At 37.8% G+C, this 14,438-nt stretch overlaps 1 protein-coding gene across 1 annotated transcript in view; it reads right to left on the minus strand.

The window, feature by feature from the left end:
- Positions 1 to 4,421: 4,421 nt before the first annotated feature.
- GPR141 (G protein-coupled receptor 141) overlaps positions 4,422 to 14,438 on the minus strand; it is a 47,838-nt gene continuing 37,821 nt past the window's right edge. Inside the window, exon 2 of the mRNA XM_058728695.1 lies at positions 4,422 to 7,676. Coding sequence (XP_058584678.1) covers positions 6,757 to 7,662 — 906 coding nt within the window. The 5' untranslated portion in view covers positions 7,663 to 7,676 and the 3' untranslated portion in view covers positions 4,422 to 6,756. The remainder of the gene's footprint in view (positions 7,677 to 14,438) is intronic.

Consider the following 14,438-nt stretch of genomic DNA (forward strand, 5'->3'; position numbering starts at 1 on the left):
AAATCACCTTCCCCCAGGTGGGATATGTGTGACATTCCTCAGGCACTCCTGGCTACCGAAGAACAAAGGAAAGAAAACAAATGGTTAACTGGTTAACTGATAGAGATCACAGTCATGCAAGGTATGAGTCTCCATCAGTTTACAAATGTTTTAGTAAATTACAAGAAAAAGGCAATCTTATCAATAGCCTAATCTCCAGGAACTCCCACTGTCTAAATGATAGTGCTTTGCTAGAGGAAAAAACAGCCTTAGCTTGACAATAGTAATCCAGTAATACTTGAATCTTCTTTAGCATATGGAAATCCCATTAAGAAACTTCCTCTTGACTTTATCTCCCCCAACTCCATGTGTATAACCAGTCACTCTTCACAATCCCAGTGCCTGTCTTTCTGTCCACAGGCCCTGTCCCCTGTGCTTTAATAAAATCACCTTTTTTGCACCAAAGACATCTCAAGAATTTTTTCTTGGCCATCAACTCTGGACCCCCATTACTCTAAAATCCCATCAGAAGCCTCACCAATAAAAAAAAGTTGATTAACACATATTTTGTATGTTACCTGTTTTATATATGTATTCCTACAAAAAGTAAGCTAGAGAAAAGAAAATGTTAAGAAAATCATAAGGAAGAGAAAATACATTTACAAAACTGTACTGTATTTATTGAAAAAAACCTGTGCATAAGTGGACATACCCAGTTCAAATTCACGTTGTTCAAGGGTCAACTGTACATATCTTCTTTATCCATTTATCTGTTGATGGGCACTTGTGTTGTTTCCATATCTTGGCTATTGTGAATAATGCTGCAATGAATATGGGAGTACAGATATCTCTTTGAGATCTTGTTTTCAACTTCTTTGGATATATGCCCAGAAATTGGATTGCTGGAACATATGATAGTTCTATTTTTAATTTTTTGAGGAACCTTTGTACTTTTTTCCATAGTGGCTCTCCCAATCCACATTCCAGCAACAGTGCACATAGGTTATCTTTTCTCCACATCCTTACCAACATTTATTATCTCTTGTGTTTTTGGTGACAGCAATTCTAACAGTGCGAAGTAATATCTCATTTTGTGGTTCTGCTTTGCATTTCCCTGAAGATTAGTGACACTGAGCATCTTTTCATGTACCAGTTGGCCATTTGTAAGTCTTAATTAGAAAAACATCAATTCAGTTCCTCTGCCCATTTTTAATCAGATTGGGGGGGGGGGTTGCTATTGAATTATGTGTTCTTTATGTATTTCGGATTTCAATCCCTTATTGGCTATTTGATTGCAAATATTTTCTTTCATTTGACAGGTTGCTGTTTCATTTTGTTGATGGTTTCCTTCACAGTAAAGATGCCTTTTAATATGATGTAATCCCACTTTTTTATTTTTGCATTTGTTACCTTTACTTTTGGTTTCAAATCGAAAAAAAAAATCATTGCCAAGACCAGTGTGAAGGAGCTTACTTCCTATGTTTTCTTCCAGGAGTTTTATGGTTTCATATCTTAAATTTAAGTCTAATCCATTTTAAGCTGATTTTTGCACCTGGCATAAGATAGGAGTCCCATTTCATTATGTTGCATGTGGAGGTCCAGTTTTCCCAACCATTTACTGGAGATTGTCCTTTCCCCATTGTATATTCTTGGCTCCTTTGCCATAAAGTAATTGATTATAAATGCATTAGTTTATTTCTGGGCTCTATTCTCCATTGATCTATGGGTCTGTTTTTAAGCCAGTATTATGCTGTTTTGATTACTATAGCTTTGTAATATAGTTTGAAATCAGGAAGAGTGATGCCTCCAGCTTGGTTCTTCTTTCTCAATATTGCTTTGGCTTTTGGGGATCTCTTGTAGTTGCATACAAATTTTAGGATTGTTTTTTTCTATTTCTGTGACAAATGCCATTGGAGTTTTGATTTTGCATTGAATCAGTAGATTGCTTTTGGTGGTATGGACATTCTAACAATAATAATTCTTCCAGTCCATGAGCATGGAATATCTTTCTGTGCATCTTCCTTAGTTTCTTTTATTAATGTCTTAGAGTTTTCTTTGTACAGCTCTTTTACCTCTTGGTTAAATTTATTTCTAAGTATTTTATTCTTTTTCATGTAATTGTAAATGTGATTGTTGTCTTAATGTCTTTTTCTGATAGCTTGTTGATAGTAGATAGTAATGCAACTGATTTTTGACTATTGATTTTGTATTTTGTAACTACTGATTTCCTTTATTATAACAGTTTTTGGGGGGAGTCTTTAGGGTTTTCTTTTTTGGCATTATCCAAGTAAATCCACCATCACTGTGCCCTGTTACCATAGGGCTTTTGTTACCAACTATCTCCAAAGTGCTATAACCAGCCCCTATTACAAAGAGAATTTCCTGTTCCTGTCACCCCCAAAAGGTGTGAGAGTCCTCAGTCCATGCCTCATCTTATTAGAGGTTACGTGAGCAAAATCTGCATAATCTAATAAATGGCAATTTCACAGTTTCACCTCACTGACCTTCCACTCAAGAGTTGATGACTGAGAATGTCTTGGCTCAGTGCTCTCCTTCACAACCCCTTTTTTAGCTTAGGAAAGCAGTTTTACTGGCAGCCCCAATGAGGAGGATTAGAGGAGGATTTACTTATTTTCACCACTTGTTGAATCATTCCACACAAAGATTACAGGCAAAATAGTTTCTTTCTACCTAATCTATGTCAGGTTAAGGAGGAAAGGGACCCAAAGACCTTTTCAGAGGAAAAATAAGAAATGAACAAAGGCTGAGTAGAGAGCTTTTCTTGACGGATGCCAGAAACAATCTTTCTGTCGGTGCCTCAAAAATTGTCATTATCGGGGCGCCTGGGTGGCTCAGTCGGTTGAGCGGCCGACTACAGCTCGGGTCATGATCTCGCCATCTGTGAGTTCGAGCCCCGCGTCAGACTCTGTGCTGATAGCTCAGAGCCTGGAGCCTGCTTCGGATTCTGTGTCTCCCTCTCTCTGACCCTCCCCCATTCATGCTCTGTCTCTCTCTGTCTCAAAAATAAATAAACGTTAAAAAAAAAAATTTAAAAAAAATTTGTCATTATCCCTGGGTTTAAAATCTGGTAGAGGGGCGCCTGGGTGGCGCAGTCGGTTAAGCGTCCGACTTCAGCCAGGTCACGATCTCGCGGTCCGTGAGTTCGAGCCCCGCGTCAGGCTCTGGGCTGATGGCTCGGAGCCTGGAGCCTGTTTCCGATTCTGTGTCTCCCTCTCTCTCTGCCCCTCCCCCGTTCATGCTCTGTCTCTCTCTGTCCCAAAAATAAATTAAAAACGTTGAAAAAAAAAATTTTAATAAAATCTGGTAGATATTGACCATGAGCCAATTTGAGAGTCGTGAGTTCCCTCAAAGGGAAGTGCCTTTGTCTTATCAAAAAAGAAAATACACATATATATTTTCTAAAAAATTACATTTACTCTTTTAATCACTGCAGAAATGAAAGAAATAGTTTAGAATTGAATCAACCTGAGGTTTAAGTATTCCTGAAATATAAGAATATTTTTTCTGGGGCGCCTGGGTGGCGCAGTCGGTTAAGCGTCCGACTTCAGCCAGGTCACGATCTCACGGCCTGTGAGTTCGAGCCCCGCGTCAGGCTCTGTGCTGACAGCTCAGAGCCTGGAGCCTGTTTCCGATTCCGTGTCTCCCTCTCTCTCTGCCCCTCCCCTGTTCATGCTCTGTCTCTCTCTGTCCCAAAGATAAATAAAAAGCGTTGGAAAAAAATAATTTAAAAAAAAAAAAAAAAAAAAAGAATATTTTTTCTGTTCATAATGTCATAATTGATAAATCCGCCTTTTAAATTGACTCTTTGCTGGCTCAGTTGGTCTCATTGATTGCAGACCCCAAACCTTACTTTTTATTGCAAATATTTGGTAACACTTTTACCATTTTAAAACAAAATTCACATATAATATAACCTTCTTACAGTATTAAATATATAATGTTCTAACTGTAACAAATGAGTAATGAAGAAGACAGTTATTTGTAATAAAGTAGTATATATATATATATATATATATATATATATTTAATATATTTCAATGTGTAAATGCTCAGACATCACCAAAGGAGACAAAATCAGGCAGTCTGATGTTGGCACCTATTTCTAGTATCTACCTGAATACAACAGCTACAAATATTGTTTACAGGTTTGTTCTGTTGTATTTTAATGCCATAGATGGTGTCACCATTGATAATGTGATTTTCCAAAGGAATGAACAACTCTTGGTAAAGTTCTGAGGAAAACATAATAAAATCTTTCCTCAATATCCATGCCATGGTAGCTACATTTCTGGAAAATTCAGAAAATTAAAACTATACCAAAAAACACTATGTGTTTATGAAAATAGAATAAAACCTGACTAACTGCTCTAATTATTATTTACATCTGTTTCACTTCATAAATGTCTGGAAGAACATTCAAATACACAGCGAGACCTGGTAATTATTTATTATGCAGACAGTTGTGTGCAAGGCAAAATGTCTCTGACCCCAGCCACAATTGCCAGTAGTATACTCTTATGATTTGGATATTCAAAAATGGCCAGAGAGGCCAGTAATGCCCCCACTCCTGCATGAGATTCATTTTCATAGTAATGAGAAACAGCAAACAGACAAATTGAAAATGTCCACTTATTTTCTAAATATTGATGATTAAGTTATTTTATGTTATGGAATATTGCATTTCTATATTTTGGGTAATATTTCATAGAGGTCCACAGAAATAGGCCCTTTATTATGATATATAATAATATAGGGAAAAGCATAATGTCTGAGCTTAACATATTAAAAACCTGGAAGAGGTTATAATACATTTATTTTACAAGCTAGCAGATATTATGATAGTAAGACATAGATATATAAGAAAAGAAATTTGATGTAATTTCTGTAAATAACTGTTTGGAAATTTTAATGTTTTACTATTTGTATTATTCTATGCTATTTATTTTTGTTATATTTTACTAATTATTTTCCTACAAGTTTTATGGATGTAACAGATTTTCTTAAAACTTTTGTAGATCTTAGAAATTTCCTTGCAACTTTTATGAGTCATGAGAAGGAAAAAAAAAACTAAGAAAAAATGGTAAAAGAAGGCAAATAAGAAATAAAGGAAATATAACCTTAAAAAAAAAAGAATAGATAAAAGAAATTTCAAAACAGGAAAATTTTGGTAACAAGTCATTGATACAGCACGTTGCTGCTTTGTCTTCCTCAAAATTATTTTCTATGACTTAGTAATTTTAGTGATCATAGAAACTCACAGGGATATTTCTTATTCATCTGATAAATTTGTGGATCCATAGAGTATAACAAATTAAGAGAAATCTTTAAATTCTGAACATTTATTTTGCTGGGAAAAAAACCTTAACTTAATTCATTCCATTCTTTTATCCCTAGCACCAATCACTTTAGGTTTTCTGAAATATTAAAAATGAAACTGCATCAGTTCCTCGGAGAGTTTCAAAATTATAAAACTTTGGGGAAAATAGTAGAAATATGAGCAAGAAGGGAAAAAAACCCACAAACGTATGTATCAACTTAGCAGCCTAATCTCATAGTCTAAATTAATTTTTCCTTTTTTTTTTTTAAGTTTATTTATTTATTTTGAGAGAGCATGAGCTGGGGAGAGGCAGAGAGAGACAGAGAGAGAGGATCCCAAATAAGTTCCATGCTGTGAACGTGGAGTCTGGCTTGAACTCAGGAACCATGGGATCAGGATCCGAGCCAAAGTCAAGAGTCAGACAAGGGCCAACTTAACCTTCTGAGCCACCCAGGTGCCCCTTAAATTAATTTTTATTTAGATTTCTCAAAAGGTCTTTTTTAAGAATATTGTTTTTGTTTAAAGACTTGTAACTTTAAGGGTAGAAGGTAACTCTAAAAAGTATAACATTCTGTTTCCAAGGAAAATCTAAATTAACTGTGGCTCAAGACATCTAGAGTTATTTTCAAAAAACATAAAGGGAAAAAAAAATTAATCATTTCCTTAGGAACTCATTTTAATGCTTACCAGCGTATTGGTGAGGAATATTATTTAACTTATAGTTTCACCCTCATTTATATATGTTTAGTAAACTTTTAAATGATTTTTGGATTTATTGAGGATGTTGATCCCATATTCTTAAACTTGACTTTTTAAAGGACAAATCTAGACAGCCTTGTTACCGCAGAAGGCTGCAAGGAGTTCTGTTTCTCTTTATTGCTAGATAAGTGACTTCCTACCAAAGTTATGATAATCTAGAAAAATGTCTTACTGCTCTCCACCCTTATCTGTTATTTGTCAGGGTGGGAACTGAATGGACATCTTATCTGGTTAACCAAGTAGAGTTTGTGCCTTTGGGGCTGATTCATTGCCAGGATTAATTTACCTAAGGTTAAGTGGAATGAAAAGAACTAGAGGGCTAAATCTGTCCAAAGCCTGAAAAAGACCATGTTTCAAACTGATGAAACCAAAATAAGCTGGTGAAACTCAGAAACCATTAAAGCCATGGTACCTACATGGGCCAAGTAGACATTTTATACTGGAAAATAATGCTGTAGTGCAGCTCCAAGAGGACTGAACATCACTAGTCTTTCTATAGACATCATTTAGAGATGGCAGGGATTAAATAAGAACTGGCATGAATGCTCTGACATTTTATAGTCTTTTTGTTTGGCTGCATCAAGGCATGGTTTTAATCAAGTAAGGAAATAACGCTTCCTGCCTCTCTGTGCCCATTTTTACTCCCAATATAAAGGAATTCTGAATACTGTGGTTTGTGGCTAGCGGCACAAAAAGCAATTCCAAAGGTCAATTATCTTTTGTTTACAATGGCTTCCCCCAAGAACAAAGAGCAGCAAATCAAAGCAGCTAATTGCTGTTACACTCAAGAAGATTTCATTATAAAATGCAACAGTGTTGTTACAGTCACTTGACTGTGCCACCACATATAAGTAATAGATCCTAAAGAACTGGTAGGGAAGAAAGCAAACAAGGATGACTCCTATAAAAAAAAGGTTTTTCAGCTGGGCCCAGAACTCCTGGTGGGACAACAAGGAGTGGCGTAGCTTCCGCACCATTGACATAATGATGAAGATCTGGAAGACCAAGAGAATCACTGCAATGGCTATAACAATAGTGACTATCATATAGTTGATAACTTGCACGTGGGCACGAGCAAGTTCTTTGTGGAATTTAAAACAGTGTTTCTCATCATACGTCTCATAACTTCCATACTGAGAAACAACCAGGGGTACCACAATGACAATCACCAGCAGCCACATGCCAGTACTGGCCGCCACAGCATGCAGTTTTCTGTAGAATTCCACTTTGTCCTTGCGCTTGAAGAAGATGAGGTACCTGATGACCAGGATCACCACATAGAACAGGAATGTGAGGTACATGTGGATGTGTAGCATGGCGCTCACAAATTTGCAGAAGGGCAACCCAAATGTCCAGATGTGCTTGATGAGATATGTCAAGCGAAAAGGCACTGTCACCAAGAAAACACTGTGGACCACCACCAGGTTAACGACTGCTGTGGTAGTCACCGACCGCGTGTTCATTTTCACCAGCAGGAACAAAATAGAGATGATGCCCACCAGTCCTCCAATGAGCACTATGAAGTACAGCCTGGTTAAATGGGGTGTCAATATAGGACTGCAGGAAGAACTGTTGTGGTCAGCCATATTTCAGAAGTCGCCTAGAAGAGACAAAACACAAATATAACTGACAAAACTTCCAGAGCTTTGTTCATATCTCCTTCCTAGCATTGGCAATATGACTTTGTCACTTATCTGTGTATATGATATAAACTTTATGTACCTTAAGAATAAAGACTATGTCATATGCATATCTGTATACTTGAGACTGAAAACATAGTTAAGTCATTGATTGTTAAGCTTTAATAGGTTAAAGACTTCATCGAGAGGCCCCCAGAGACATGTATGTATGTACATAGTCAAAACAGTTTGCATAAAACTGGATTGCAGACCATCTGAAGCTGACACATGGATACTATTACTGTGACAGCCAGTGGGGAAAAATTATAGCATGGAAGGAAAGTTGAGTAGATGCATTAAGTGCACAAAATATTTCTCTTTTAAGTATGATTCTAATTCTCTAATTCCTTCCAACTCATCAGCAAATGATGCAAGAGTATTCATAATTCATTTAGGATGCTAAATAGTTTGGCCAAGGAAAATCAACTACATCGAAGCAGCAATAAACAATAGGAGTGTATATGTGAATTTCTCACCATAGTTATGTTGTAATCTAGCAGTGAGGCCTTGGCTAAATTCTCATGGGTCCCACTGAAAACACAGCATATCTCCCAATTCTCCCATTCCCACACCTTCAAATTCGTGGAAGAACCACTATCACTTTTCCTCTGAAAAGATCCTTTCCCTAAATAGTCTTAGTCCCTTCTAACCCATTATCCACATTCTAATTTATTATTTATTAAATGAAAGAGTTAGTAATCCTTTAGTTACACTAAGTCATTTATTTTCTTATTTAAATTCCTTCAGTGGCTTCCCATTTCTTTCAGAGTAAAAAAAATCCTGGGGCTCCTGGCTCAGGTCATGATCCCAGGGTAATGGGATCCAACCCTCCATCAGGCTCTGTGCTAACAGTGTAGCGCCTGCTTGGGATTCTCTCCCTCTTTCTCTGCCACCACCCCCTCTGCTTGTGCATGCATTCTCTCTCTCTCTCTCTCTCTCTCTCTCTCTCTCTCTCAGAATAAGTAAACATTTTTAAAAAAAATCCTTCCATGTCTGCAATGTTCTGGGTCATGGCAAAATCTGATCTCTTGAGACCAGATTTTAAAAATGATCTAGAGGTGAAATTGACAGAATTTAATGGATTGTATATAGGGAAATGGGGGGGGGGGCAGTATCTCAGTCACTCCCAAATTTCTAACTTGAACAATTGTGTGATTAGAGATCTGTTTACTGACACCGGGGAGACTGAGGATCATATCTGAGGAAGAGCAGTAATTGAATTATACTCTTAGTACCTGACCTTTGTAACACATTTGCAGTTATTCTTACTCACTTCACGGATGTCTCTTCATATAATCAAAATTACCCAGCAGTTAAAATGAACCACCGATGAATTACAAAAACATTATACTGGTGTACATGTAAATCATATATTCTCAGAAGTCCATTCTTAAGGTGTGAAAAAAATCTTTCCATGTATGAAACACAAATATACATAGGTACACAAATGGACAAGAGTATATCTATGGCATGAAAACTTCATAAAGAGGGGAGAAACAATTAGGTAACAAATGGCTAAAAATGTTCTTTAAGGGGGAGATAATTTTAAAAGTTAAAGAAACACTGTACTAAATAAAAGATGGCAGCCACAAAAGACTACATATTGTTCATTTTTTTTTTCTAGAAAATCAAAATTAATGAGGCAAAAGGTGAGTGTAGTCCAGGACACAGGTAACAGGGGTAGGATTGGCTTCAAAGGGGTCTGGGAGAGTTGATGCAGAGATGGAACGTTTTTTATCATGTTGGTTACAATTCTAGTTATTTGTCAAAGCTCAACAAATTGCACACTTAAAGTTGGTGAATTTCCTGGCATATAACTTATACCTTAATAAAATTAATTAAAAAATAATAATAATAATAACCTGACCCCAGGAAACCTCTGCTTTTGTGGGCATGGAATAGAATTTCCATGTGACCCACTTAAAAGATTCTTTCATGTTATATTTGTTCTATGTGCTGTGTAATCTTTGTATTTCCCTTTTATTCTTCCCTTTGAAAAGTAAACATTTAATTATATTGTGTTTGTATCTGAATTAATAGTAAATGTGTCACTGTAGTTCTGTCCATCATTTTCTTCAGCTATTGAACTAGAATCTGGACTGATTTCTGAGAGAAGAAAGTATAATCAGTCTTATTTGAGTCATTTGTCTCAAATACTCCTTCTTTCTTATGTATAAACTGCTATGATCTCTGTTCCCTAGTTCCCAGACATTACAAGATACTGTGTAAACTATTACAGAGTAGACACCTGCTTTTTTTTTTTTTTTTTTAATGTTCATTTATTTTTGAGAGAGAGAGACAGAGCACTAGTAGGGGAGGGGCAGAGAGAGAGGGAATCACAGAATCTGAAGCAGGCTCCAGGCTCTGATCTGTCAGCACAGAGCCTGATGCGGGGCTAGAACTTATGAGCCGTGAGATCACGACCTGAGCTGAAGTTGGACACTTAACCAACTGAGCCACCCAAGAGCCCCTAGACACCTGCTTGCACCAGCTAAAGTGGATTTTGTTGTCTTCAGTTAACAACCCTGGCAAAGCTGATCAATTCCTATTTCTCCTTTAAGAATCCGCTGAAGCAGGGGGACCCCTGGGTGGCCCATTTGGTCGAGCGGTTGAGCCTCTGACTTTGGCTTAGGTCATGATCTCGCATTTGTGGGTTCAAGACCCACATCAGGCTCTGTGCTCAGAGCCTGGAGCCTGCTTTGGATTCTGTGTCTCCCTCTCTCTCTTCCCCTCCCCTGCTCATGCTCTGTCTCTCTCTGTCTCTCAAAAAATAAAACATTAAAAAAATAAAAAAAATAAATAAAAAAAAAAGAATCCACAGAAGCAGGGTGTCCTTCAGGAAGCCTTTGATAATCTCCATTTGCAATTCAGATAGTGTGCCATTCCTCTTTGGCCCCACGGAAAATGTACCACGCTTGCTTCTATTATGTCACTTATGACATAGACCATAATTCTCAGTTACGCTGCCTCCAAACAAGACTAACTACAGAAGAATCATGTTTTCCTTTTATCCACAGAAACTAATGAATTTTTAAAATGAATGTAAATACCGTTATTGAAAACTAACATGCATATATAGTAGAGTGCTCAGCTGTATGTATATAGCTCAATGAATTTTAAGAGTAAACATAGCCTCATCAAAGGTAACCTCTATCTTCATAACTAACACCATAGAGTAGGTCTATTAACTTTGAATTTTATATGAGTTTAATGTCCTTTGTTTGTGTGTATCTAGCTTCATTCACTCAACATTATGCTTTGAGATTCATTCACGTGTATAGTTTTAGTTCATTCTTTTTGTGGTATATTAGATTATTGTATGAATATGTCACAGCTATATTTTTAATGGATAATATATTATTTCCAGTTATAAGGCTATTGTATATAATGTTACTCTGAACATTCTTATAAATATCTTTTGTAAAAATAAGTATGTATTCTGTTGGAAATTTACCTAGGTGTGGATTTGATGGATCAGAGGGTATACCTATTTTCCTGGGGTCAAAGTCTTTACACCTGGGGGTGCCTGGGTTGCGCAGTCGGTTAAGCGTCCGACTTCAGCCAGGTCACGATCTCTCGGTCCGTGAGTTCGAGCCCCGCGTCAGGCTCTGGGCTGATGGTTCGGAGCCTGGAGCCTGTTTCCGATTCTGTGTCTCCCTCTCTCTCTGCCCCTCCCCCGTTCATGCTCTGTCTCTCTCTGTCCCAAAAATAAATAAAAAACGTTGAAAAAAAAATTAAAAAAAAAAAAAGTCTTTACACCTGGAAATTATACAAATGTCTTTATTTACCTAGTTGATTGTCTAATATAATATGAATTGTTGTTAAAGAGTGCAGCCGGGGGTGCCTGGCTGGCTCAGTCTGTTGGGTGTTGACTTTGGCTCAGGTCATGATCTCATGGTTTGTGAGTTCGAGCCACGCATCAGGCTCTGTGCTGACAGCTCAGAGCCTGTAGCCTGCTTCGGATTCTGTCTCCCCTCTTTCTGCCCCTCCCATGCTCATGCTCTGTCTTTCTCTGTCTCTCAATAATAAATAAACATTAAAAAAAAAAAAAAAAAAAGTGCAGCCGATCTCTTTAAGACCTGAAAGAAGGTGGAGCATTTGGGTGGCTCAGTCATTTGGCCTCAAGTCATGATCTCATGATACGTGGGTTCAAGCCCCACATCGGGCTTTTTGCAGACAGTGCAGAGCCTGCTTCAGATTCTCTATTTCCCTCTCTTTCTGCCCTACTCTGCCCATGCGCTTGCTCTCTCTCTCTCTCTCTCTCTCTCTCAAAAATAATTTTTCTTTTTTTTTAAAAAAGGACCTGAAAGATGGTAAGGGATATAGTTGCACTTCCATGGAGATAATCCATTACTAGTACAAGGAGTCAGGAAATTTCTTTAAACAACATCTATAACATTTATTTGCTGATGCTATTTAGATATCTCATCCATATATCTTCATCGTTTTTCCTCTTCTCGAAATATTCTATCCTATTTAATCCCCTTTGTGTATCCTTGAGATCTAAACTCAGGTTCCATTTCCTTCAGGACTCCTTCCTGCCCCTTAGACATTTCAGCTGCTTTCTCAAAATGCTTTACTTAGGTGCCTCATTCCTTTCTTCACTGCTTTATTAATTCCTAGTTTAATTCTTATTTTAGTCATTTGTGTACTTGTTTTAGACACTGGATTTCTTTCAGAAGTAACATTATTTTTTTAATAGTAGGCATGAGTTGTTAATTGAATGAGTGAAATAATGGTAAAAGACTGCTTTGACTTTATTAAACACATTCTTGATAGGGCCCCATTTGGATCTAATCCAGTAACTAATGTCAAGATCCCAGAAATAAACTATAGACCCAGAGCAGACTCTCCTAAGGGAGTAAGATTGTCTCCCTGTTTCTCCACGAACCACCTTGCCTTGGCAGGGATCTCTTCTTTATCTGTGATTGAACCCTGATGCTCAGCAAGATGCCTGGCCTCAAACCAGTCTCCCTCTGCCCTCTTTCATTCCCCTCTTTAAAATCCTTCTTCGTTCCTTTTAGTGAAAAGAATGAAGTATGACATCTACCATGCCATAAAACCTTTTGCAATCTGACCCCAACTTATGTTTCAAGGTGAACCTCCTGTTATGACCTTCTCCCTACCCCTGTTTCCTCATCCTGTGCCTTGGACTTACAGACCTTCATGCCATTCTTAGAATGTTCTCTTTTAAACCTCCAGGTCATTTCTTCTCTCCACAGACCCCAAACGTACAGCTGGACACTGGACACTGAAGTATAGGTTGTATGATAAACGGTTTTATATCTCTTATTTAAAAACTTCCCCTGGCCTCCCGTTTTCTCTTGGAGGTGTATAAACTTCTTAGCATGCCATGCTAGATCCCTGCCACTGGCCTTTTATCATTCTGTACCTAGCTTCTCTGCCACTAGAGCACCAGGATTCCCCTGCTCTGCCTGAAAGATTTCTTCATTGTTCTGTTTTGACCTCAACCCACGCATAGCAGAACTCCTGGGTTTACCCTGTGGTTTGGCTAGGGGCTGTTTCCTTGTGTCTTGGCATTTCCCTTCCCACATACTTGCTTGGGCCTCATTGGTCATTGCCCAAGGCTCGAGGACTACTTTAATATCAAAAGCGAGACATGGAAGTGGCCTCTGTGGCTATTTTATAAGGAATCCATGGTAGAGCCAACATCAGAGACCAATCTCAAAGTGAAAGTCCTAAAAAATTGTTAGAGTCCTACAAAATGGCATTAATGTGTCCACATCCTCATGAGTACATAGACATCAGGTCCCAGATCCCCTTCTTTCTACACAGAAAAGCAGCTATAATCAACTTGGGATTTTCCATTTCATTTAAGGGACTCCCTGCCACAGTCTATAGATTAAGTAATAGCATCGCATCGATGTTTCTTATGTATGTATAGTACATAGTGAAGATTCTGAGGTGAATAAAACACACCTCTGCATTTAAATCTCTTTCTATCTGATAGGGGAGAAGACGTACATAAATTATTTATAACACCTACAGGTATATTTAAAAATGCACCATAATTCAGAAAGGGGAGTGATTAACACAGTGGAGACAGAATGTAGTGGCAATAGAGTAGTTCTTGGGCACAGGTGTACAACAGATGCTGCATCTTGAAGGTTGTTTTGAAGTTCCAGAAGCAGAGAAGAGGTAGAGCACTCCAGGTGTAGACAAGAGGCTGATAAAAAGCATGGATCCATGTTCAGAGAATCACCTGTAGTTTGATGTGCCTGGAACATTAGGCAAATAAGCAGAATACAGGCAAATGTCTGTAGATGACACTTGTCATCATGTTGCCCTCATGTTGCCACTCTGAGGACTTCCTATTTTATCCTGAAAATTATGAGAGATGTAAATTTTAAAATGTAAAATGCCATTTAATATTTCAATTCCAAAAGCTGGGTTTTGGCAACAGAATGGAGAAAAGATTGAAGCGGGGCAAGACAAAAAGAGTGATACCATTAGGAGGCTATTATGCTGATCAAGTTTAAATATCATAAAGATTGGTGCAAGTTGGTACCACCTACGGGAGTTTTGGGGAATTTTTTGCACCCAGACTAAACAGAATTGAAGACTCTGGGGTTGGAGAAGACTGTGTGCTTCAGGTATGTCCATTAGCAAATAGTGACATCTTCATATCAAATCAATGATAAAAGGACAGGAATAGTCACTGA

Source organism: Neofelis nebulosa, chromosome 4, assembly GCF_028018385.1.
Source record: "Neofelis nebulosa isolate mNeoNeb1 chromosome 4, mNeoNeb1.pri, whole genome shotgun sequence".
Lineage (NCBI taxonomy): Eukaryota > Metazoa > Chordata > Mammalia > Carnivora > Felidae > Neofelis > Neofelis nebulosa.